Genomic DNA, 26,893 nt, shown 5'->3' with positions numbered 1-26,893 from the left:
AGAGTTATAGAACAAAGAGATCTTGGAGTACAGGTTCATAGCTCCTTGAAAGTGGAGTCACAGGTGGATAGGGTGGTGAAGAAGGCATTCGGCATGCTTGGTTTCATTGGTCAGAACATTGAATACAGGAGTTGGGATGTCTTGTTGAAGTTGTACAAGACATTAGTAAGGCCACACTTGGAATACTGTGTACAGTTCTGGTCACCCTATTATAGAAAGGATATTATTAAACTAGAAAGAGTGCAGAAAAGATTTACTAGGATGCTACCGGGACTTGATGGTTTGACTTATAGGGAGAGGTTGGATAGACTGAGACTTTTTTCCCTGGAGAGTAGGAGGTTAAGGGGTGATCTTATAGAAGTCTATAAAATAATGAGGGGCATAGATAAGGTAGATAGTCAAAATCTTTTCCCAAAGGTAGGGGAGTCTATAATGAGGGGACATAGATTTAAGGTGAGAGGGGAGAGATACAAAAGGGTCCAGAGGGGCAATTTTTTCACTCAAAGGGTGGTGAGTGTCTGGAACGAGCTGCCAGAGGCAGTAGTAGAGGCGGGTACAATTTTGTCTTTTAAAAAGCATTTGGACAGTTACATGGGTAAGATGGGTATCGAGGGATATGGGCCATGTGCAGGCAATTGGGACTAGCTTAGTGGTATAAACTGGGCGACATGGACATGTTGGGCCGAAGGGCCTGTTTCCATGTTGTAAACTTCTATGATTCTATGATTCTATGATTCTATTTCAGTGCCACCTACAAAAACAGAGAACCAGAGGCAGATTAAGAATTCTTGGGGCCCTGGGCACCAAGAACAGCCAGGGCCCCTCTGTACCTCCCCCGCCCCCCCCTACCTTGCCGTCCCCCGTCCATTAAAACACAAATGCGAACTGCAACGGCAAGTGTCAGTATTAAATTGTAATGAAGGTGCCGACTCTACCTCGCCCCCTTCTGACAGTATTTTTAAAAGTTCGGATATTTTGATCCAGCAGTTGAAAGCAGGTTTTCTGTATGTTTTACCAGGATTGGGGGCTCATATTTGGCTGAGGCCCCTGGGCATGTGTCCCATAGTCCTGTTAATCCACCTCACAGAGAACTCAATGGCTGATAGTGGTGACTGCATCTGAAATTCATTAGGAAGGGGCTGCAGGTGAAGGAACGGGCATACGCAAATTCCTCACATCTTGCATTTACATCGCACTTTTCACAACCTCAAGACATCCCAAAGCACTTTACAGCCAATTAAGTGCTTTTGAAGTGTAGTCATGATGTGGAGATGCCGGTGATGGACTGGGGTTGACAATTGTAAACAATTTTACAACACCAAGTTATAGTCCAGCAATTTTATTTTAAATTCACAAGCTTTCGGAGACTTCCTCCTTCCTCAGGTAAATGTTCAGGATCTCCTTGAAGCCTACGCATTTATACATATAGAACAATACATGGTGTTTACAGACTGCCCCTGCAACTGCCCGTTGCCAAGGCAATCACCGTGTTCAGACAGAGAGGTGTCACCTGCAGAACCCCCGAATACACATTCAACAAAAAAAACAAACAGGGAAAAAAAACATTTGCTGGCTCTCTCTGCCTTCCGGATGTTTCTGCCTCTCTCTGTTTTTCTTCTCTGTTTTTTTTCCCTGTTTGTTTTTTTGTTGAATGTGTATTCGGGGGTTCTGCAGGTGACACCTCTCTGTCTGAACACGGTGATTGCCTTGGCAACGGGCAGTTGCAGGGGCAGTCTGTAAACACCATGTATTGTTCTATATGTATAAATGCGTAGGCTTCAAGGAGATCCTGAACATTTACCTGAGGAAGGAGGAAGTCTCCGAAAGCTTGTGAATTTAAAATAAAATTGCTGGACTATAACTTGGTGTTGTAAAATTGTTTACAATTTTGAAGTGTAGTCACTGTTGTAATGTAGGAAACACAGCAGCCAATTTGCACACAGCAAGGTCCCACAAACAGCAATATGATAATGAGCAGATAATCTGCTTTCGTGATGGATAAATATTGGCCAGAATACCAGGGAGAACGCCCCTGCTCTTCTTCTTCAAAATAGTACCATGGGATCTTTTACATCCTCCTGAGAGGGTGGACAGAGCCTCGGTTTAACGTTTCATCCAACGGACAGCACCTCTGAGGCTGCAGCACTCCCTCAGTGCTGCTCTGGGAGTGTGAGCCTCAACTTTGTGCATTATTTCTGGAGTGGGACTTGAACCCCACAATCTTCTTGACTCAGAGGTAAAAGTGCTACCAATTGAACCACAGCTGACAGATGCTTCTAGTCTGTGTGTCTCTGTACATTCATAAAATGTACCCTATGCTGTTGAATTGTCATGTTAAAAACAGTTCTCCAGTATCAATAGGATAGCAGTTACTGAGTTCACTGATTTTAATTGTGACCTTAATGGATGGAAAATCATGAAGACCATGCATGCAAGTTTCCAATGTACACTCCCGGTGGGTGACGTTCTGCACTAGGAGCTTGCATTTTCCTGCTAGACGCAACTGCGACAACAAAGAAGTGTCCGTGTGTGTGCTATGATTTTTTATGATTTTGCGTAATTGTGCATGCGCAGTCCTTCCAAATGACGATCGTGGTGACCTTAAGTCTGGCCAAGGACCTACACCATGACTATCAGATTCAAAACAGCATCTTAAAGAAATGGTGCTCAGTAATGGTTTGCTGCCAGCTGCCTTCAAAGGCTTGGCAAGGGGATATTCTGTATCTCTGCCTTGTACTGTTGATGTTCCTCTGATGACATGCTTGCAATCAAAGACACTTGCACAGTATGAATAGACTATATCTGAAAGCCTTCACTTTGCTCAGACACACTGCAAATCTCTTATCTTAATGGATTCTCTTTTGAACTGGCACCATTTACTTGCACTCTCATTGGTCCTATTTTCATGAAAAAGAGTCAATCTGTGACTACTTTGCTGTTGTCTACTTTCCTTGAAAATCAAAGCAAATTTCTGGTGGGCCCCCAGTGGGATTTCTGGTAGTACCAGGGAGTTCGCCTCTGAGGGTGTTGGACGATGGGATGAATATTGCTGCTATAGGCCAAAATTTTGAAAGAAAATGTAAAATCAGGAACTCTCTCCTAGGAAAAACTGTTGAGGCTCAATCAATTGAAAATTTCAAAACTGAAAGTGATAAGATTTTTGTTTGGCAAGGGTTTTAATGGTTATGGAATCAAGGCGGGCAGATGGAGTTAAGATACAGATCATCCATGATCTAATTGAATGGTGGAACAGGCTCGAGGGGCTGAATGGCCTACTCATGATCCAATGTTCGTTAAATGGGCACACTGGCTGAGGGCAACTGATTGTCCTATGATATGATGTGGAGATGCCGGTGAGGGACTGGGGTTGACAATTGTAAACAATTTTACGACACCAAGTTATAGTCCAACAATTTTATTTTAAAATCCATAAGCTTTCGGAGGCTTCCTCCTTCCTCAGGTGAATGTGGAAATGAAATCCTCGAACCTATCGCATTTATAAATCACAGAGCAATGCCTGGTGATTGCAGATAGTCTTTTCAACTGCCCGTTGCCAAGGCAACCAAAGTGTTCAGACAGACAGGTGTTACCTACAGGGCCACCGAATATACAAACGGCCAGAACTAAAAAAACAGATGATGTGGAGATGCCAATTAAAAAAAACAGAGCGAGAGAGGCAGAAACATAGAAATATCCGGAAGGAAAAGACAGCAATTGACCCGTTATATTAAAAACAGATAACATTTGTTCACTGGTGGGGTAACGTGTAGCGTGACATGAACCCAAGATCCCGGTTGAGGCCGTCCTCATGGGTGCGGAACTTGGCTATCAATTTCTGCTCGACGATTTTGCGTTGTCGACTGTCTCGAAGGCTGCCTTGTTATCAATGACGACGAACACCACGCTATGGCCATCCCCACACCTCCACTACTCGCCTTTAAACAACCACCCAACCTCAAACAGACCATCGTTCGCAGCAAATTACCCAGCTTTCAGGAGAACAGCGTCCATGACACCACACAACACTGCCACGGTAACCTCTGCAAGACATGCCAGATCATCGACACAGATACCACCATCACACGAGAGGACACCACCCACCAGGTGCATGGTTCATACTCCTGTGACTCGGCCAACGTTGTCTACCTCATACGTTGCAGGAAAGGATGCCCCAGAGCATGGTACATTGGCGAGACCATGCAGACGCTGCGACAACGGATGAACGGACACCGCGCAACAATCGCCAGACAGGAGGGTTCCCTCCCAGTCAGGGAACACTTCAGCAGTCAAGGACATTCAGCCACCGACCTTTGGGTAAGCGTACTCCAAGGCGGCCTTCGAGACACTCGACAATGCAAAATCGTCGAGCAGAAATTGATAGCCAAGTTCTGCACCCATGAGGACGGCCTCAACCGGGGTATTAATGAGAAACAAATGTCCTGGAATTGTTGGTGGTTTCAAATGATAACATTGTGTCGTCCTGTTTAGAACTGAATTAAGTGCTAAAAGAAAATAGTTTCATTTCGAGTTTGATGTCTGAAAATATCAGCTTTAGGCTGTAATTCAACTTCTGGTGACATTTGTTGACAAATAAATGAAGGGCTAAAATGGAAGGCAGTGATCTTACTGATATGAGTGGACATGCTGAATAACTCCAAAATCTGTCATCACCAACTAGATCTACTCTAAATGGCAATTTAAACATATTTAATGCTGTCATGTAAATAAATGTAAGGAATCTTACAACACCAGATTATAGTCCAACAGTGTTATTTGAAAATCACAAGCTTTCGGAGGCTTTCTCCATCGTCACCTGACGAAGGAGAAAGCCTCCGAAAGCTTGTGATTTTCAAATAAAACTGTTGGACTATAACCTGGTGTTGTAAGATTCCTTATATTTGTCCACCCCAGTCCATCACTGGCATCTCCACTTCATGTAAATAGCCATTGATCCTTCCTTATAATTTATCTTGTCTGGGTGACTGGGTTCCTGCAAGTATTGAGGAACTTGCAAGATCTTTCTTACAAAAGCCAAATTGGCAGATAGAACTCATAATTTACGGATTCACACTCCCAACATGGTGCCTTACACACTGGGAGCACATAGCGGGAATTTGGTCATGGAGGTCCCACAGGACTTTCTGTCCACGAATTCGCACAGTATGGAAAATTCTATTAATGGGTTGGAAAGGGTTAAATATACCAGAAGGTGAGATATTAACAGCATTGTTCAATCGGAAATGGATCCTGAGCAGAATGCTGTAACTTTGAACCACGATCGTAAGCTTTGTTTAAAGTGGCAAATTGTTAGATGTGTTGCTACTGTTGGTCTGCTTCTCTTTGGAACTGGATCAGTCTGCAACCCTCTGGAAAGACCGTCTGTCAATCTTCATATGGCCCATGCTTGTCGTTACAGATGCAGTATGCTATCAAAGAATATGTGCTTTTTATTAGAAGCTCTTTTTCATTTGTTGAAAATAGAGAAGGTGTTAAGATCTGATTCTGGTAACAGATGGGGACATTTTACAGCTTACGATTTGAAGCCAGAAAATGAGGCAGCGTTCCAAGCAGCCAGAGTCCTCATTTAAATCAGATCCAACTCCAAATTAGGACATTGGTAAGGCTCATGGCCTGCAGCTCACCTGTCCAAAATGTCCTTGGACCTAACCTGCTCAAGTAGGCTTCTTAAGCACAGATGACAGTTGCAGCTGTTGGGAAAAGTCTTTTTTTCTTTTTGAGTTTTTAATTATATTTTGCTACTATCATTAATTGGCTTTACTGGGTAGCCCTCCATCTCAGCACTTTTTTCCAATGGTTGCTGCTGACCTTTAAATGGCACGGTACGGAGCAGTGAGCATGAGAATCCCTTTGGGTGTTTCTAAAAGTGCTGCATGATATAGATGAGGAGGAGGAGTTCATGAATGGCCAACAAATCAAGGTGCAATGACACCTGAGGCATTTCATCTACTACCATCGCTGCTCTGGGACCTATGTTTATAGACCCTTCCACAAATACCTGGACATGTTACCTATCTTAATTAGACCCGCTGTACCACTTTGTTCCAGGCTGCAGACAGATAGTTGGCATGCATTATAAAAGAGAGGGCTCATGGGGTTTGGTAATGTTGGTAGGGTGGTCCAAAGCTTCCATAGTATTGGGAAGGGATCGTGGGGTGTGGAAGAAATTATAGAGGTGTTGGACCTGAAAGTATTGGGGAGGGGTCTCTGGGGTCAGGGAGTACTGGGGTGGTGGGGAGTGGTGCGTTGGGAGTGTGGATGTGCTGCGATGGGGCTACTCATGTATGGCGGTGATGGGAACGATTTTGCTAAATGGGAGCACTAGAAAGGCAGAGGCAGGTTGTGGGAGCTTTGGAGAAGGGGAGTTGCTAGATGTGTGTGTGTGGGGGCGGGAGGTAGTCAGGGGGTATCAGTTGGAGAATCTCATGTGAAGAGACAGTTGAAAAATCTGAGAAGAATAAACCTGCCATAGTTTGGAATTCCTAGTTAAACAAGAAATATTGCATGTTTTTAAAAGTCATTTATGATAGATTGAATTAATTCTTAGAGTTGAGTTCTTTTTATTATTTTGTCCACTTGAGGAGATAGATAAAAGACTTTCTAATGTGAATTTTAACTGTATTATATCACCATGAAAAAATCACTTCTTCAGTATTTGTGTAATAAATTTGCTTCATATTTTAAAGATAAGCTCTACCATTTCCAAAGTGACTGAACTGAAATCTTATGGAGACATTAGTTCAGTACCTACCAGCATTTACTAAACAGTGTTTTCTGTTTATTTTCCCTGCACATTACCTAAACCTATCCTAGATTTCAAGGCTGGATAGACACAAGACGACATGGGGAGTTTGACACTTGCCCAGCAGAATGATCTGAATTATAAGAGCTGGAACAACCTTAGATAAGAAGGTTTAAAAAGACTCAGAACCTTAACTAATGGGTTGAAATGCTTTTTAAGCCTTTCCAAAGAATTTTGCCCCTCTATTCTGCCACCTACTTTAAATGTTGTTATCCCATTAAATTTCAGTTGAATTACAATTTTTCAGTTCCTCCCTTATTAAGCTACCTCCCTGCCCAGCAGTGTGCAGCACACTCCAGTTCTGGTCTGGTTTGCCCATGTTTCTAGCCATTTGGGTTTGAAATACACGAGGACTGGAAAATCTACACTGCATTGACATAGATGATATAGACATAGTACCTTATGGTCTGTGGAATTACATGACAGCAGGTCCTACAGCAGCACTAGATTTCTCTTTGTTGTTGATGAAATACTGTGAACTAAACACCCTGTAGATTACCTTCACCTGCTGAAAGTGAATGATTCATGAGGCATAACTAGCAAACTCCACAACTGAAAGGAACTCCAGTAATTCATTCTGAATGATTTATTATAATCGTTAGATATTGTGATCGTTAGATATCCGTCTTTCCATTCATTTTGAATTAGTTTCCTACATTACAACTGTTGACTACACCTCAAAAGTACTTCATTGACTGTAAAGTACTTTGGGACATCCTGAAATCATCAAAGGCGCTATATAAATGCAAGTCTTTCTTTCTTTAATTTCAAATGGCGGTTTGCTGTCAGGAAACATTATTATATTTATAATACTTTTTCAAAATTGAAATGTACCCTTATCCCTGAGTTACTAGGGGTCATTTTAAGAATCCGTCCCGCTAACAGAGGGTGTCATTGTGATTTTGGGTGATAGTGTAAAATGGCCGCTCTCGATTCAGCCGACTTCAATGGAAATGAAAATCGGGAGAGATGTACAACGGGCGGCTGAATCAATATCGCCCGTTTTACACTATCGCCCAAAGTCAGAATTACCCCCAGAGAGCCTTTCTCATGGCAGCATGGACTCCTAAAATTACCTCCATACTCTTAACCTTTTGAAATAGTTACTCTATGAGCTCTTAGCTCACCTGGTTCTACCTCTCCCAAGGACAACTGGACTGACAGCTGTGGTGGGTGTCCATCACATCTGTCGCTCTGCAGTAGCCGGAAAGCAGGGTCAAACATCAAGAGGCCGACACTGCTCAACTGCAGTCCGCCACCATTTTAAATGGCAATCTTGGTCAGGTGGTCTGTACTCCATAAACTTATACATACAACGAGCAAGTTAGAATTGATATATTGGATTGATAACAACTCAACAATCTCACCAAGAGGCTAAAAATCCCGAGCCTTGAAGTACCTAGACCTCAGAATTTCCATTTTCCTTTATATACTCTGTACTGTAAAATTAATGGGGGTTGATTTAACTCAGTAACGGATCTGGACTACTTTTATTAAAAAAAAAGTGTTATTATGAGGGACATCATTGCCAGTATGTTCTGTTACATTGAAGCATGGTGATACACGTACTAAAGGGTTGACAATTGGTTAGTGAAAGTAAAGCAACAAAAGGTTGCTGCAAAAAATATGCGATACATGTTATTAATTGATAGATTTTTGGTAGTGAATCGCTTCAGAGATTAAAGAGCAATTATGTCATGAAGATTTTTGTCTTCATGTTTTGCATAGATTTCGTGGCCATATAAATTCTTCCCATTAATTTGCATGTGTCTCAAGCTGTGAATGCTATCAGATTTTGGTGCTTGATTTAGGATTTATCCATCAACATCACTAAGTGCTGCCCTTTCCAAACCCACAGGCCCACAAAGCTCAAAAAGGACAAACCAGTGAATAAGAAATAGAAGTGCAAATATGGCTCTGTTGCCTCGACTTCAGGAGCCAGATTTCTAGGGGTCGGATCGGGGACTTCATAGGGTGCTCGAGCCGCAGTTCGGACCCCCCTGAGTTAAGCTAAACCGTTCCATTCAAATAACTATTCCAGAAAATCCTAGTTATAACGTCGTCACTCATGATTTTATAGATTAAAAAAAATCAGTAGACATCTCACATCATGAGATCCAGTAAGTGAATAACAGAATACTAATATTCTTTAAAAAAATACAGTTATGGTAGTGGATGATACTGCAGTAGTGTAAAAGTAACCATAACTGTGTCAGACCCACTAGAGAGTGATTGATATCGGCCTTTTGTGCCAAAACGAACAAGTGTTCCATTAACTAAAATATCTCACCTCGCAAAATAAAATTATGAAGTTCTTTCTCAGTGAAATAAAAATTGCATTATGCAGAGTATTATATTCACACAATGACTTTACAAATATCATAATTATAGAGAAAGCACTTTCAATTTAATGTGCAGAGGTATTATAATATTTCCCATAATCATGCAAAGCATCGTTGAACTCTTTCATTGTGTTTGTATTGAAAATCCCCATAGGTCTTCCTGATGGCTCACTTAGTATGTCCACCGCCAGTTGTGGAACAGTACCATGTTGACCAGGAAGGTCCTACATTCGATCCTTTTTTTCTGCGCTAGGTTAGTTGAGCTCAACCAGGCAGGTCACAGGGCAACTACTGTTGGTCATGGTACCATTGAACTAAGTAGAGGGGAAAGAAATCAGTCAGGGATTCCTCTCCTGACTTCAGCTGGAAAACACGTCTTATGATGATGTGATGGGCTTAGCTGTGATGTACCTCTAGAGCCAAGCAGCCAGCTGACATCATGAAAAATGGTCAACTGGGTCAGGAGTTGGAGGGCACCTGGGTCAGGAGTTGGAGGGCACCTGGGTCAGGAGTTGGAGGGCACCTGGGTCAGGAGTTGGAGGACACCTGGGTCAGGAGTTGGAGGGCACCTGGATGAGTTGCTGGAGGGTACCTGGGTCAGGAGCTGAAGGGCACCTAGGTCAGGAGTTGGAGGGCACCTGGATGAGATGCTGGAGGGCACCCGGATGAGTTGCTGGAGGGCACCTGGGTCAGGAGTTGGAGGGCACCTGGGTCAGGAGCTCTCGGGCACCTGGGTCAGGAGTTGGAGGGCACCTGGGTCAGGAGCTGTAGGGCACCTGGATGAGTTGCTGGAGGGCAACTGTGTCAGGAGTTGGAGGGCACCTGGGTCAGGAGTTGGAGGGCACCTGGATGAGATGCTGGAGGGCACCTGGATGAGATGCCGGAGGGCACCTGGATGAGTTGCTGGAGGGCAACTGTGTCAGGAGTTGGAGGGCACCTGGATGAGATGCTGGAAGGCACCTGGGTCAGAAGTTGGAGGGTACCTGGTCAGGAGTTGGAGGGCACCTGGATGAGATGCTGGAGGGCACCTGGGTCAGGAGTTGGAGGGCACCTGGGTCAGGAGCTCTCGGGCACCTGGGTCAGGAGTTGGAGGGCACCTGGGTCAGGAGCTGTAGGGCACCTGGATGAGTTGCTGGAGGGCAACTGTGTCAGGAGTTGGAGGGCACCTGGGTCAGGAGTTGGAGGGCACCTGGATGAGATGCTGGAGGGCACCTGGATGAGATGCTGGAGGACAACTGGGTCAGGAGTTGGAGGGTACCTGGTCAGGAGTTGGAGGGTACCTGGGTCAGGAGTTGAAGGGTACCTGGTCAGGAGTTGGAGGGCACCTGGGTCAGGAGTTGGAGGGTACCTGGTCAGAAGTTGGAGGGTACCTGGTCAGAAGTTGGAGGGTACCTGGGTCAGAAGTTGAAGGGTACCTGGGTCAGGAGTTGGAGGGCACCTGGGTCAGGAGTTGGAGGGCACCTGGGTCAGGAGTTGGAGGGCACCTGGGTCAGGAGTTGGAGGACACCTGGGTCAGGAGTTGGAGGACACCTGGGTCAGGAGTTGGAGGGTACCTGGTCAGGAGTTGGAGGGTACCTGGTCAGGAGTTGGAGGGTACCTGGTCAGAAGTTGGAGGGTACCTGGGTCAGGAGCTGGAGGGCACCTGGGTCAGGAGTTGGAGGGTACCTGGTCAGAAGTTGGAGGGCACCTGGGTCAGGAGTTGGAGGGTACCTGGGTCAGGAGTTGGAGGGTACCTGGTCAGAAGTTGGAGGGCACCTGGGTCAGGAGTTGGAGGGTACCTGGTCAGGAGTTGGAGGGTACCTGGTCAGGAGTTGAAGGGTACCTGGGTCAGGAGTTGGAGGGTACCTGGTCAGAAGTTGGAGGGTACCTGGGTCAGGAGTTGGAGGGTACCTGGTCAGAAGTTGGAGGGTACCTGGTCAGAAGTTGGAGGGTACCTGGGTCAGGAGTTGGAGGGTACCTGGGTCAGGAGTTGGAGGGCACCTGGGTCAGGAGTTGGAGGGCACCTGGGTCAGGAGTTGGAGGACACCTGGGTCAGGAGTTGGAGGGCACCTGGGTCAGGAGTTGGAGGACACCTGGGTCAGGAGTTGGAGGGTACCTGGTCAGGAGTTGGAGGGCACCTGGGTCAGGAGTTGGAGGGTACCTGGTCAGGAGTTGGAGGGTACCTGGTCAGGAGTTGGAGGGCACCTGGTCAGGAGTTGGAGGGCACCTGGTCAGGAGTTGGAGGGTACCTGGGTCAGGAGTTGGAGGGTACCTGGTCAGGAGTTGGAGGACACCTGGGTCAGGAGTTGGAGGGTACCTGGTCAGGAGTTGGAGGACACCTGGTCAGGAGTTGGAGGGTACCTGGTCAGGAGTTGGAGGGCACCTGGGTCAGAAGTTGGAGGGTACCTGGGTCAGGAGTTGGAGGACACCTGGGTCAGGAGTTGGAGGGCACCTGGGTCAGGATTTGGAGGGCACCTGGTCAGGAGTTGGAGGGCACCTGGGTCAGGAGTTGGAGGGCACCTGGGTCAGGAGTTGGCGGGTACCTGGTCAGGAGTTGGAGGGTACCTGGGTCAGGAGTTGGAGGGCACCTGGGTCAGGAGTTGGCGGGTACCTGGTCAGGAGTTGGAGGGCACCTGGGTCAGGAGTTGGAGGGCACCTGGGTCAGGAGTTGGAGGGCACCTGGGTCAGGAGTTGGAGGGCACCTGGGTCAGGAGTTGGAGGGCACCTGGGTCAGGAGTTGGCGGGTACCTGGTCAGGAGTTGGAGGGTACCTGGGTCAGGAGTTGGAGGGCACCTGGGTCAGGAGTTGGAGGGCACCTGGGTCAGGAGTTGGAGGGCACCTGGGTCAGGAGTTGGCGGGTACCTGGTCAGGAGTTGGAGGGTACCTGGGTCAGGAGTTGGAGGGTACCTGGGTCAGGAGTTGGAGGGCACCTGGGTCAGGAGTTGGAGGGTACCTGGTCAGGAGTTGGAGGGCACCTGGGTCAGGAGTTGGAGGGCACCTGGGTCAGGAGTTGGCGGGTACCTGGTCAGGAGTTGGAGGGTACCTGGGTCAGGAGTTGGAGGGTACCTGGGTCAGGAGTTGGAGGACACCTGGGTCAGGAGTTGGAGGGTACCTGGTCAGGAGTTGGAGGGTACCTGGTCAGGAGTTGGCGGGTACCTGGTCAGGAGTTGGAGGGTACCTGGTCAGAAGTTGGAGGGTACCTGGTCAGGAGCTGGAGGGCACCTGGGTCAGGAGCTGAAGGGCATCTGGATGAGTTGCTTGAGGGCACCTGGCACTTGTGAGGAAAGGAGAGAACAACATTGGGAAAATTAAACGAGATCCCCTTTAATTTAAGATTAAAGGGGACATTTAGATTAAAAATCGTCAACTGTTGCAACCCAAGATAAAGTTCCTTTACATTAATTGCAGTGTCAGAGAAGAGGCTTTGCTCTATGCCTGAAAGGTGTTGAGATATTTTGAATGAAATATCAAGGCTCCAATTTTTTTAAAAACTCATTTAAGCATGCAAGGAAGCTTGTGGTGCCTTGGCTGGCGACAGCACCCCCTTTGGTGCCATTTACATTAACTCTATTTCCTTGCTGCTTTTTTCTCCCTTACCAGCTATATTGTTTCACTCTGATTTAGTGATCCTGATTAGGAAATTGCCACTTCTTACAACATGGTCTTTGTAATAGATTTATTTTAATTGCACTCTCGCTTCTGAGTCAGAAGGTTATGGGTTCAAGTCCCACTCCAGAGACTTAAGCATAAAAATTAGGCTGACACTCCCAGTGCAGTACGGAGGGAGTGCTGCACTGTTGGAGGTGCCGTCTTTCAGATGAGATGTTAAACCGAGGCTCCGTCTGCTCTCTCGGGTACATGTAAAAAATCCCACGGCAGTATTTCGAACAAGAGCAGGAGAGTTCTCCCCGATATCCTGGCCAATATTTATCCCTCAACCAACATCACTATAAAACAGCTAATCTGGTCATTATCACTTTGCTGTTTGTGGGATCTTGCTGTGCGCAAATTGGCTGCTGTGTTTCCCTACATTAGAACAGTGACTATACTTCAAAGGTACTTAATTGGCTGTAAAGCACATTGGGATGTCCTGCGGTTGTGAAAGGTGCTATATAAATGCACAACTTTCTTTCTTTCTTTCCTCGGGGATGTGACTTTCATGCCAGTCAGGACGCTGTTAATAGTGTCCAAACTCACGACCTGCCTGTAGCTCTTTCTTACAGCTGTCACTGCCTTTCAACTTTCACTTTTTTTTCTGCGTAGTGCCAGGGAACAACTGTTAACATGTTTCATTTTTACTGTTAACAGGAAAATGAATTTTTTTTCCAAGGACAGGAGGGTTGTTAGAGTATTATAAGTAATACTTAATGAGCACAAGATAGCTACAAAGAGTTCGTATAACCTCATAAACAAGATCAAGTGAGAGTCAATTGTCAGCATCATCTGAACTCATCACTCAGTAGATTTCTGCTCTTAAAAACATGAGGCATTATTTTTCTTTTGGTGTAAAATAATAGTAAAAAGATGCATCAAAGGGTGGGAGTTGTCAAAGTTAAGTGTTTTTTCCTTGTCTACATGCACTTTCCTCCCATGGGTACAATGCTGAGAGGTGAATAAAAAAAGCAGACAGATGAATAAAAACTCTTGTTGGCCGCTTGTTAGTGTCTATTATGTATGGTCATGATTTGCACTGTGCCTGACCTGACCTGACCCCATATATATTTGTGGAATTATGTCACTTAAATTGGCGAGGGCCTTGTGCCTGTCAGTGAGGTCGGAAATCCAGTCACTGCTGCCAGCTCGGGGCCTTCAGGCTGTTGTCCAAAACAGCAGCTGAGAGACCACCAGCCCGATCTTCATCCTGCTGCCCTTGTGGATGGAAAATTACTCTGGCCGGCCTCTTAGCGGCAACTAGGCCTGGCTCAGAACTTCCAATTTGAGCAGGGCTGAACCCAAGGCATGCCATCTAAGGCGGGTAAATGCAGTTGAGGTGCAGATCAGCCACGATCTCATCGAATGGCCGGCTAGGCCCGAGGGGCTGGATTGCCTACTCCTGACTCCTGTGCTCCTATCTGCTTCTAGGGGACATACCTCCAAATGGGAACCTGCCAATTGCTCAGAGAGGAAAACGAGGCAGCAGATGTTATTAAGCAACGCCAACTCTGCCTACCACCCCCTCAACGGGAAATTCCAGAAACCCTGAGAGGACACTAAAGGGGCAGGGACATGGCATCACAGGTCCCTCCCCTTTTATCCTCTGCTTTGAATTTGGGAGCTGAGTGTTCGCTAGGTGCAAGGCAGAGGAAAAGCTGCCCTTGTGTGTTTGAAGTCAGTTGGAGTGAAATTGTTGGAGCTTTCGTCTTGGAAGAAAATTCAGAAATAGTAATATTTTTGTCAAGTCAGCATGGGCTGATGATGAAATTTGTGACCGTCCTGGTCTGTACACATCAGCTACTCTGTCTGAAATAAGTGGGGGGATCTCTTAAAAAATTTACACATTTTTACAAAATTGAGCAGCGAATCCTTTTGCAGCAGGCAGCTTTAATTGGGTTAAATGGACTTAAACTACAATGCTAATACATTACATGATTGATACTTTAGTGACTTATTTTGTTGAATGTTACCTGAAAACAACACACCTTAGAGATGTACAAAAAAAATATTATTCATTTTTTTTTCAGAATACACAGATTTTATTTGTTTTTCTCCATTTCTCCCCACCTTTTTCAAGGCATTAACCACTCTATGCTGGGGTACAATTTCATGAGCGCTTAAGTGGCCAGCAAGAGTGATTACACGGGTGCTCTGGGCTGTTGTCTCCTCCCTAGTTCATGTGATGCCAAGGACAATTTAGTGCCCAAACTGCCATCATGACTTAGATCAGCCACCCCACCATAGTCTGAGTTATCAAACCTTTGGATCTGTAAATAGACTTGCATTTATATAGAATAATAGAATCATAGAAAGGTTACAGCACAGCAGGAGGCCATTCAGCCCATCGAGTCCGCGCCAGCTCTATGCAAGAGCAATCCAACTAGTCCTATTCCCCCGCCCTATCCCCATAGCCCTGAAATTTTTTCCTTTCAAGTACTTATCCAGTTCCCTTTTGAAGGCCGTGATTGAATCTGCTTCCACCACCCTCTTGGGCAGTGCATTCCAGATCCTAACCATATAATGCCTTTCACAAGCTCAGGATGTCCCAAAGCACTTTACAGCCAACGAAGTACTTTTGAAGCGTAGTCACTGTTGTAACATAGGAAATGCGGCAGCAAATGTGCTCGCAGCAAGGTCCCACAAACAGCAATGAGATAATGACCAGATAATCTCAAGGGCAATTAGGGATGGGCAATAAATCGCCAGCGATGCCCATATCCCATGAACGAATAAAAAAAATAATCTGTTTTAGTGATGTTAGTTGAGGGATAAATATTGGCCAGGGCATCTAGGAGAACTCCCCTGCTCTTCTTCGAAATACTGCCACGGGATCATTTACATCCACCTGAGAGAGTACCCGGGGCCTTGGTTTAACATCTCATCCAAAAAACGGCACCTGCGACAGTGCAGCACTCCCTCAGTACTGCACTCCCTCAGTACTGGACTGGGAGTGTCAGTCTAAAATTTGTGCTCAATTCTCTGGGACTTGAATCCTCTGACTCAGGGGCAAGAGATATATGGCCTAATACTGCATCAACCGCAGCCTCTACAACCAGGCCATTGGGGGGAAGAATCATTTTTGTTTTTCCTTTCACTTATGTTCTTGACTTTGGAATAATAATTGTTGTCTGTACAACAACATGAGCTGCTCTTAATACAGATGCTGCAACCTCAGACTGCCATTAGCACACAGACAAAACACATTCAGTGGACTTTTAATGAACAGCAGTTAAATTCTTAATTGAAAAAGTTAGAATATAACGCTTTCATGTTTTGTTGAACTAATCTGGACGATTGCCATGCCACAGTCTATTTGCTTAATTGATTATCTGAAATTTTACTGATTAAATTAAGCAAATAAAAACTGATTATAGTACAGGCGGAATAACTAGGTGATTAACAATGTATTACAGTTTTACTTGGTAATGAACTGCTGTAAGTGAGAAAATAAATTATTTTGAATCTACTAAGTGAATTTTTTTCAATGTTCGATCCTTTTTGTACATTTATAAAATGTAAAGAAAAATGCGTCGAAATTCCAGATGTCCCATTCTACCACTGGAATTGCACTGAGGTGTGATTACCACCTGGCCGCTTGCTCTTGCCTTGACCCCCATCCCAAATCCAGGAGACAGGGTCATTTGAATAAAAGGGGCAGGTGCCTGTGCAGCATTTTGGAGTGGCAAAATCGGGGGCCGGGGAAATCCACAGGTCGAAAGGGAGGACACAGACTGTCCTAACCTGCAAAACTCAAAAATTGCTGATTGATTGTTTGGTCTGCTGATATCCAAAACACAATCAATTTACCTTGAATTAAATGCCCTTCGAATATGGCACACTTGAAGTCCTCATAAGCGACGTATGCCATCTTCATGCAAGAGTGTTTAACGTTAGCTGTACAATATGTGGAATTGGTGTGATCCCAGGGAAGAGTCCGACATTCTGCCTCCAAAGGTGATGTCACAATGGGAGGAGGAGGTGGAAGAAGCACCCCTCCCCTGTCGATTGGAATTTATCAATGGGGCCAGAAAGGGGCGGAAACCTGTTCTACTACAAATCCTCTTGCCCAGATTATGCTAATTCCAAAAATGTCTTTGAATTTCTAGCCTGATATTCCTTGATTCCCCAAAACCAAGTTAAACACTAAAATATTCATCGACTCCAGTTTTCAACACTTTTTACAATTAGTAATACGAGCATTAATTACATTAGTTGGGATTTACACGACTGTGTGAAGAAGTTATCTAGTCTACAGTGTCACTTCAGGCTTATTGGGCTCAATTTTACGGGGAAATTACAGGTGCGTTGGAGTGGAGGGGCTCCGAAAATCGCAGAAATCCCATTCGGGTTCAGAAGCCGGCTCCAACCTGTCGACTTTAAAGTCGGCGGGATGACAGTTAAAGGCCCAAATGTACCTCATTGAGCTACTTAAGGCACTTTACTTGTGACAGGTTACTTGGTTGTAACGATTTTTAACTTACCTGGGCGGCTTGCCTACCGCTTCTGATTCATGCCTGGTGAACCTGCTCCAATATCCGATGTCTCCCTCTCCGATGTCCCCCTCTTCACCCCCCCCGATGTCTTCCGATGTCCACCTCTTCACCGCCCCCCCCCCACCACGATGTCCCCCTGACCTTCCCCTCTCCCCCTCGGATCTTCCCCTATCCGCCCCCACCTGATATTCCCCTCTCCCCCACCGCGATCTTCCCCTCTCCCCCTCCCGATCTTCCCCTCTCCCCCTCCCGATCTTCCCCTCTCCCCCTCCCGATCTTCCCCTCTCCCCCTCCCGATCTTCCCCTCTCCTCCCCCCACCGATCTTCCGTTCCAGTGCCGGATGACGTCTTGCTCTCTCTCCATCTCTCCCCCACACCCCTCGCGTTGCAGCTTCTGATGGCAGCCAGCCTGTCAATCAGGCTAACTGCTGGGCCCGAAACCCGGAGAGAACGTTAATCATCAGCAATCACCGTGCGATCGAGTCGGAAACGGTAAGTTTTGTTTATGCGGGTTTGCCACACGCACCTTCACCCCCCTCCCCCTCGCTGCCAACCCACCACCATTCAAAATTGAGCCCATTGATTTTAAACTATGTCCTCTCTATTTTTGCCAAGAATCCAAGCTAAATATCCTTTTACATCCACATTAACCGTAGCCCTCAATATTTTATAGACCCAGATCATTTCCTCTTTGAAACTTTTTACTCCAGAGAAACCAAGTTCAACCCTGTAAATTTTTCATCTTATTATTTAAAGCCCTAAATCCCAGAACTCTCCTGATTTCCATTCTCTGAACACCCTCCCTTCGAGAGAAAAGCACACCAACAGTGATCAACACAAGGTTTTAATAAATTGTTTTGACTTTTACTGAAATACCTTGAGATGCATCCTACTGTTTTACTCTGAGAGCTTAAACAAAGGTGATTTGAACTGCTGCTTTGATTCAATCAAAAAATTAAAACACGGAAGGTTTATCTACAAGGATAGATTGATTGATGTCATCTTTAGAGCAGAGAAGGCTGAAGGGAGACACAATGCAAGTTTTCAAAAGAATGAATTGATACTTTATATTCTTCAAATGTGACTGGATTGCACTTGACAAGGCACCACTTGTCATCTCTAACCATTATTTGGGTTTGCATGCAACTGGCCTTTTACTGGAATAGTGGAAGGAATATCAAGCACATAGTTTTCTATATAACAAGGCCAACTAGAGTGCAGTTAGTACCTCAGATTGGCATCAGCTGCTGGTTGAAAGATCCACATTCTATCTGGGATCTGATCAAGCAGATTGTACCTCCTGCTGCATCCCATCCAAATCTCTAAATACTGGGCATTGACACAAAGCCAAGGTCTTAGTGAAAGTTTTATTGTAGTAATAACAAAAAAGAGGATACACTTTGGTAAATTTGAAGATTACACACCCAGAGGTGAGGCCATTTTTTTTGTATTATACAACTTTCACCAGCTACCGAGAGGTAGAAGGGGGAGATCAGCAAAGATTGCACAGACTTGCAGAAGAAAAAACGTCCTTCAGACATCAAGTCCGACTTCAACATTCTCCTCCTGAGAAGGGAGTCACATGGATCCTTGGATATATAAGGAAACTGATTTGAAGAGGATAGATTAGATGAGCCACGTGACCATTGCTCTTGTGTGCTTTCATATGTTATTAGCTGCTTCTAACAATAATAATACCTGGTTAGATTCTGCTCAGCAATTTAGGATTTTCTTTACTTTTATCTATGGCCACCTTCTTCCATGTGTCATCTGGAAGATTAAGGAAAATACAGTGCCATAGAAAATGGCACATCCATTTACCACTCTGCCACAAAACTGTAACACTGCCAGAGTTCTAAAATACACTGACATTAATAAATGATTGCTTTCCACAGGCTTACAATAATCGCAGAGTGCCAACTGCAGCTCCAGAACTTTCCAATGGATGAACATTCTTGTCCTCTCATCTTCTCCAGCTGTAAGTATTGCCTCAGTCAAACATAGTAGACGTCTGATAGAAGTCTAATTACCCATTAAATGATTTTTGTTTCAGGCAGCTCGGTTGCTTATTCTTAGGAAGCCTGGAATTGTATTGATGCTTCAGCACATTGTATCCCAGAGTGATTCCCAGTTAACAGTTTCCAATCTTAGAGTGTAATCAAGGAGGTGCTATGGGGGAGGAAGGAAAATTGGAGAGAAAGATCTCTCTCTCTCTCTCTCTCTCTCTCATCCTTTAGCAGATGGTTCATGTGAAACTTTGACAATAATGTCGTAAGTTAATCTCACCCTTTAATGTGCCACTCATGAATTAGCATGGTTCTATTTGACTCTGAAAGATTGTTTCAAAGATTCTGTTCCTTGCAGCCATTTTTGGATGTTGCTCCCACCTCCAAAATGGATAGCGGGAGTAAAGAGGCAAAAGAGAACCGTGGGGTGAGAATTGCTCTGGTTGCTATGCGTATTGTGACGATTCCCTGTGGTCCCTATCTCTATTGAGATCATAAAGGAGTTCTTCTAAAACATGTTTAAGGTTCCACTAGAAATAGCAAACAGAAAAATGTTTACGAAGTTGCTGCACATAACAACCAAAGAAATTCTCACCATCTGCCTTCCTCCCCCCCCCCCCCCAATGAAAGTGTTTTAAAATTTTCTTTTAAAAGCTAAAAGTTTCAAATTAGATAGAAATAAGGTACAGTGGGGGATGGGGTGGAGAAACTGTGAGCAGAACTGAAGGATTTAACACAAATATTCAAAACAACAGGAAAAACACGGTTTATAATTTTAGAACAGAGTCCTGATGATATTTGCTCTTTAAGGAACCTAAATAGGCTTGTCTTTACTCCATTCTTGCATTATAACAGTGACTACTCTTCAAAAGTACTTGATTGGCTGTAAAGCGTTTTGGGACATCCCAAGGTAGTGAAAGGCGCTATATGAATGCAATCCTTTCTTTCTTTAACCAGCAGTATGCAAATCAAGCAGGTTATTTCGAAAGCACTGTAAATATAAACTGGCTTAAGTTTAGATCTATTTTTAAACAACATAGTGGATTTCTTACTGAATTATGAATGTCTTCAGTATGAGCCACAGTTCAATAAACAGTGTTAATAATTTATTAAAAGACCTGCGATGAAACACTATGTATGTGACTTGAATTGGAAATTGTCCTAAAAGTGCAGAACAGGGATTCCCCGGGTTCTTGAAGCAAGCTGGTGCTGACAGGATAGTTTTTTTCTGAATTCCACATTTGATTCGAAGCACGGGGGTGTCTGGAGGCGTGTTCCCTAAGGGATCTTTTGAAATGTTCAATCTTAAAAAAAAAGTGTGAAATCTGCTGCATAATCTGCCACGAACATTACTCTGGATTGGTGATACCATAGAAAATAATCAGACAGCATTGCAATTAAAGTGACCCTGTTGTGTTATAGCATCTTTCATGGAGACCACAGACATCATCAGCATGTCTTTCACTAATTCACAGGGCATTGTAGGGTTTCAGGGTCACCACCTGTCTGGCTTTGGGCTGGAACCATTTGGTTTTTTAAGTGGGCCGTCTAAATATTTCTACAATGTGAACAACTGAACACCAAAGCCCAGGGTTTAGCAGACAATCGCTTAACCCTGTTCATCTGAAATCCCTCTCTCTGCTTTTTAGTGGAGGAGTGTAATCGGCTATTGGTTCTTAGAATTGCAGAGAGATGAATTTCAGACAAATACATTAAGCGCACTGCCACTAATATCACCAGCAATAATTTTTAGACTTAGAAGTCTTTTATTTTTCAAAGTAAAACTTAATGTTTTCCACTTCTGTGCATCATGATTCGGATGCATTCTTTACTGAGGTTATTACGTAAAGCAAATGTCAGAACTGTGGCCCTGCTTTATCATGCCATCTGTTTGGTTTTGCATTTGGCAAAAGGTGGCCAGTAAGGTTTATATGATGGTTCAGTGGATAAATGTGCCATGTGGTGCAATGCTGAGCGATATGGACCAATGTCGTTCTAGTTTCAATCCTCAGTCTGTCCAGAGATAACTAATCTCAGTTTGGGCAGACTGAATGCTGCAATAGAAGATATAGAAGGTCTTTCTAGATAACACTTGGTCTATATGATCTCCCGGACTGGTTTCGATTGCCTTACGGGGTCGGAAAGGAATTTTCCAGAGCATTTTTTCTCTTATTGGCCCTGGGTTTTTTCTATTTTTTTTGCCTCTCCCAGGAGATTACATGGCTGCGGGGGGAGGTAGGAAGTGTCTAGTCATTATGCTCCAGCCATCCTGGTGCGTGGGGCAGGCTTGATGGACCCATTTGTCTTTTCCTGCCTGTCAATTTTGTATGTTTGTAATAGACCTCGGTATCCCAGGGAAAGTGAAGAAACCAACAATTATGTTTCTCGCTCCATGGACCCCTGCTGTAAAGTGCATGTGTACAGAGGAAGGATCTGTCTCAGCTGTGGTGCCCCTGCAGTCAAATAGCCTGGTAGCTGACTATTTAGCTTCACATATGAAAAATGGCCACTTGGGCAAGGTACCAGAAGGAAGCTGTCATCATGGAACTGTACCTCAGAATGAATTGAAAACAAAACTCTCTAATACAGTGACCTGTCTCTTTTAATAAACATTTTATGCAGGCACCAAAAGAATAGATTCTGAAATGCATGAGCAATTGCTGTTACATTGAGATTACTTATGGTGTGTGTCTTATGGTGTATGGCTGGACCTCGAATAAGAGGAAGAGGCCCAAAAATATCCTCACTGCTCAATTTTCAAATGCTTCATCTTTTAATCATTTAATAATTTACAGTAATTATTCACTGCCATTGGTTTAGAAATGTTTTAAATTATTTTTTTTTAAAAAAAGCATTGAAAACATTTGTGAAAAAAGATGGCAAATAAAAGATGGATGTTTGCAGCATTTCTGCCTCCTCTTCCCCCCCCCCCCCCCGCCCCCCCAAGTCCAATAGTGTTTCATTATTTCCTGTTACAAAAATACATCTTAACAGAGCAGCATTATTTTTCAGTAGGGAATTGTAGCTTCACACTGTGCATACAACACAACTGGGATTAGTGAGGTGTAAAAGGAACATAGGGCTCGATTTTGGCATCGTGTTTCCGGCGGGTTTCCAGCGGGGTGGCCCCGAAAATCCCGATATCCGGTCACGTGACCGGATCGCGACGAAATCCCGGCCACTTCCGGGTACCGCGCTGACGTGCGGGGCTGCGCGCGCAAGCCCCGCTGGTGGGAATCCCGCAGGCAATTAAAGCCAGCGGGGTTCCACTTGAGAGTACTTACCTTGCTTGTTGTGGTCAGTTAATGAGCTGAAGCAGCTGTCAAAAGAGGAAGTGTGGGATTTTAGGTTCAAGGCAGTGAGTTTCCCACACTGGGGGAAACAGTCCCTCCTCAACCAGGGGTGTTGCAGCCAGCAGCCTGTGGCAGGTGCCAAGGTGCGCTCCACGGGGGAGAGCCCTCACCCACGCAGGAGGCCACCGCGTCACATAGGGCAACCCCTGCCCTCCACCACCCCCTGCCAAGCCAGAGGACAGACCGACACGAAACCGCAGCCCCAGTCCGAGGAAACACCCATCTACCCTGCACAACCCCTCAGACCAACACCTGCCAGATGGGTGGTGCGTTGACATCGTCGGAGGACGAACAGGATGACCAGCCTCGCAGTCCACGCCGTCCGCCTCGGAGACGTGGGGCCCCCCAACACGGTGCGGTGGCAAACCCACCTGCACAGCAGGAGGGAGGGCAACCGCAGAGAGAGATGCGTCGCAGGAGGCACTACCCTCCGCACAGGGTGTACAGAGCGAGGCTCAGCTTCATGGACCTCTCCGAGGAGCAGTGCATACGTCGGCTCAGAGTCAATCGCCAGGTAGTCGCCGACATCTGCAGCCTCCTTAACGACGAGCTGCTCCCTGATGGACCAAGCAGCATCTTCTTACCTGTCGCCGTCAAAGTCACCACTGCCCTCAACTTCTTCGCATCCGGTTCCTTCCAGGGTGCCACCGGGGACATCACCGGGGTCTGTCAGTCCTCTGCACACAAGTGCATAAGGCAGGTCACCGATGGGTTGTTCCGCAGGGCCTCGCACTACATCAACTTCGCCATGAATGAGCGCAGCCAGATGGAGAGGGCGGTTGGATTCCATGCCATGGCCGGCTTCCCACGGGTGCAGGGTGTAATCGACTGCACCCACATCGCAATACGGGCACCTCCACATGAGCCAGGACTGTTCATCAACAGGAAGGGGTATCACTCCATGAACGCCCAGCTCATCTGTGACCACCGCCAGAGATTCCTACACGTGTGCGCCAGATACCCCGGCAGCTGCCACGATGCCTTCGTCCTCAGGGAGTCCACCGTCCCGTCCATCCTGCAGGCACCCAACGCCGGCAACGGCTGGCTCCTCGGCGACAAGGGGTATCCCCTACACACGTGGCTCATGACACCTCTGAGGAACCCCATCACCGAGCCGGAGCGTCGGTACAATGACAGCCACACTGCTACCAGGTCTACAATTGAGCAGACCATAGGGCTTCTCAAGATGCGCTTCAGGTGCCTTGATCGTTCTGGGGGAGCGCTGCAATACACACCATTCAGAGTGGGACGAATCATAGTTGTCTGCTGTGCCCTGCACAACATGGCCCAACAGAGAGGGGTGCCGCTGGAGGAGGCCCCATCCACACCCGCCACCCACATTGAGGAGGAGGAGGAGGAGGAGGCGGAGGAGGAGGAGGACGCGCCAGAGGATAGTGGACGACCCATGCGCCGAACCACGACTCACCGGGATGGTCGCCGGGCCAGGGAGGCACTCATACGTCAACGGTTCTCCTAGAGTCAGACACTGCGAGGCGCTCGCATCTCCTCACCTGCACATGCGAGCGGCCATACCAGCCCCCTCCACTGAAGAGTGCTGCCAGTAATCCTGCACCCACAGCAGTGTGCCCAATGGGTGGCAGCAGGTGTTCGCCGTCATGATGGCCTCCACGGAACGCACCTATTGCACAGGCCGCGGAAGAATGGACGAGAGGTGGCAGGAGTGGTGAGAATAGAGTATTTAATATCTCCAATGTGACATGATATAAAAAAAAATGTACAAATTAATAGACACCCTGGTGTATTCCCTTTGTGATTATAACGCCTTTGCATTTCTTTTCCGGGTACCCCTACGTGGTGCTACCCCTGTGGCTCCAGCAGAGGTAGTGGCAGGTTGCTCGTGTTCTCGCCTTGACCGGGTAGATGCTTTGGGCCGACGCCCCCTGGGTTTCAGTGCCCGTGAGGGCACCTCCACAGACTGCTCCTCCTGCACCGGGGCAGGGGCGGACTCGGCCACCTGGAGAGGAGGCACCATTGCGGGTGCTGGTTGAGAGGTGGGCGACGGGTGGGACGTGGGGGCGCCTTGAGAAGTGTCCCCGCTTCCATGTCCCCGGTCACCATCATCCCTCTCGTGGCCTCTGCCCACATCACCCCTTCCACCCTGCTGGATGGCAGTTTGGATGGCATGTGTGAGGCCTTGCAAGGCCACCCCTAGTGTATCCGTCAGCCTGTTGATGGCGGCGGAATGTTGCTCACCCTGAATCCGTACAGACGTTGTCAGGGCCTGCAAGGACTCGATCTGGAGCTGTGCGTGACGCTCGAGGGAGGCCAGCCTGTCCTCCACCGCAGACAGTCCCGCACCTACCCGCGACACTGTGTCGCCGGTACCCTCCTGTGCCTGCGCCACCAATGCCCACATGCAGGAGGTGGACTCCTCCATCGCCTGCGCTATTGTGGACAATGCGCGCGGCACCTCTCCCAGTACCTCAGCAATTAGCTGGTGCCCCTCGACGACTCTCCTTTTCACTGGTGGCCCCCTGGGTTCAGCATCTGGGTCCGGCTGAGCAGAGCCTGGAGATGAGTGCTCCCTCCGTCGCGGACCCTCCGCGGCTGCCCCTGCCACCAGGGTCTGCTCATGCTCACTCGTGCGCGGTGACTCACCAAGTGCTACCCCAACTAGTTGGCGAGGGGGACCCACCGAGGTGCGTGTCTCTGCGCTGGTGGATGGTTGGCTCTGATGTGACGATGCACCCTCAGAGACCGCCATGTCCTCTGAGGAATCGCCCTCCTCGATCGCTTCACACACAGACGGACCTGCAAGAGAACAGAGGGCACTTTGAGGCATGTGGACCAACTTGACAGTGCGCCTGATGGCAGGTGATAATACGGTCACTCGCGATCATGGGTGTTGAGTGTCAGCTTTCCCTTACCGGCCGTTTCGGCAGCGACACACTCGCCATCAGCCACCGACAGGCAATGTCGCGTGCGGGCGAGGTCGAGCGCCTCCACCTCGGCGTCGGTGAGCTCCACCACTTGCGGCGGGCCACCTCCGGTGCGTGCCCTTTCGCGATTGTTCTTGCTCCTCTTCTCCTGTGAAGGCAAAACACAGATGTGTGAGTGGGTGCGTATTGCATCGTGAGACGCATCGAGCATCGGTGTGGTTGGGTTGAGCGTGGCGCAGATGGATGGGAGGATGCGTGGGCCACGTGCCCATCCCATTGCATGGGGATTGGGGTGTGTGGTAGTGTTCGGGTGGGGTCAGGGACGGTGGGTACTTGCGTGCACGGCGAGGATGGTGAATGAGTGGCTGTGAGGATTGCTGATGGAGCGCAGTGGTGGCTGTGCAGGAGGGGTTGTGATCTGTTTGGCGTGATGGTGGGGATGGGATGTGGGAGGGTGCGTTGGTGTACTCACCTTGCCAGACCTAGTCAGGTCATTGAAGCGCTTGCGGCACTGCTCCCAAGTCCTTGGGGTGTTGCCCCTGCTGCTCACCTCCGCCGCCACCTCTGCCCATGCCTTCCTGGTGGCGGCGGCAGGGAACTTGCGTCCATCTTCTGGGAAGAGCGTGTCCCTCCTCCTCCTCCTCACGCCCTCCAGCATCAGCTGCAGTGCTAGGTCTGAAAAACGGGGCGCAGCCTTTCCCCTTGGCTGAGCCATCGTCAGAAACCTATTGATTGCAGCAGGAGGGGCTTTGGGAGACTGGCCCTTTAAGTGGAGCTCCTACATCGTGTCGACGGCACTGCGCATGCGCAGCCGGCCGGCACGCAGCTGGGGAGCGGAGAACCCGGAAGCAGGGCTTAATCGGTCCAATTATCCCGCGATCGCGTGGGGGACGCACACGATTAGCCGTCCGCGTTTTCCATGCTCCCGGAGGACCACCCACAGGCCTGCTAAATTCGAGCCCCTTGTGTTAGTTTTGAAGGAGATACAAGAAAAGCACTGAGCTGTGGAAACTGATGGCTGAGGGGTTCTACCACCATAGAAAAAATCTCAACAACCACGGCCATACAGAATAGTTTTTTTCTTTATATTATTCTTGCCGGTTTTCTCTCTCTGCCTTTCCCAACAGCTCAGATTCTTGCTGTGTTCCACGGGCACCTTGACCAAATGGATTTCCTTCTTGTGTGAGCCCTTGTAGTGAGTGTCGGCAGGCTATTCAACGGCGATGGAAGTTAAAGATAAGCCCAATTCTGCCTTTGCCTGATGGGTATGTGCACACACTTTCCAGCAAGGTTCTCTGGATAGAAATCAAGAGGGGAAACCTTGGGCTGTAAGCATCCAAGGGAGA

The 26,893-nt window shown here is 47.2% G+C and overlaps 1 protein-coding gene across 2 annotated transcripts in view; it reads left to right on the top strand.

Annotated features, from left to right (window-relative positions):
• LOC137322761 (gamma-aminobutyric acid receptor subunit gamma-3) overlaps positions 1–26,893 on the top strand; it is a 448,547-nt gene that overhangs the window by 139,761 nt on the left and 281,893 nt on the right. For both annotated transcript variants that reach the window (XM_067985791.1, XM_067985790.1), the window contains exon 5: positions 19,184–19,266. In XM_067985791.1, the coding sequence (XP_067841892.1) occupies positions 19,184–19,266 (83 nt within the window). The remainder of the gene's footprint in view (positions 1–19,183; positions 19,267–26,893) is intronic.

The sequence above is a fragment of the Heptranchias perlo genome, chromosome 6 (genome assembly GCF_035084215.1).
Source record: "Heptranchias perlo isolate sHepPer1 chromosome 6, sHepPer1.hap1, whole genome shotgun sequence".
Lineage (NCBI taxonomy): Eukaryota > Metazoa > Chordata > Chondrichthyes > Hexanchiformes > Hexanchidae > Heptranchias > Heptranchias perlo.
This window is presented reverse-complemented; position numbering and strand designations above follow the sequence as displayed.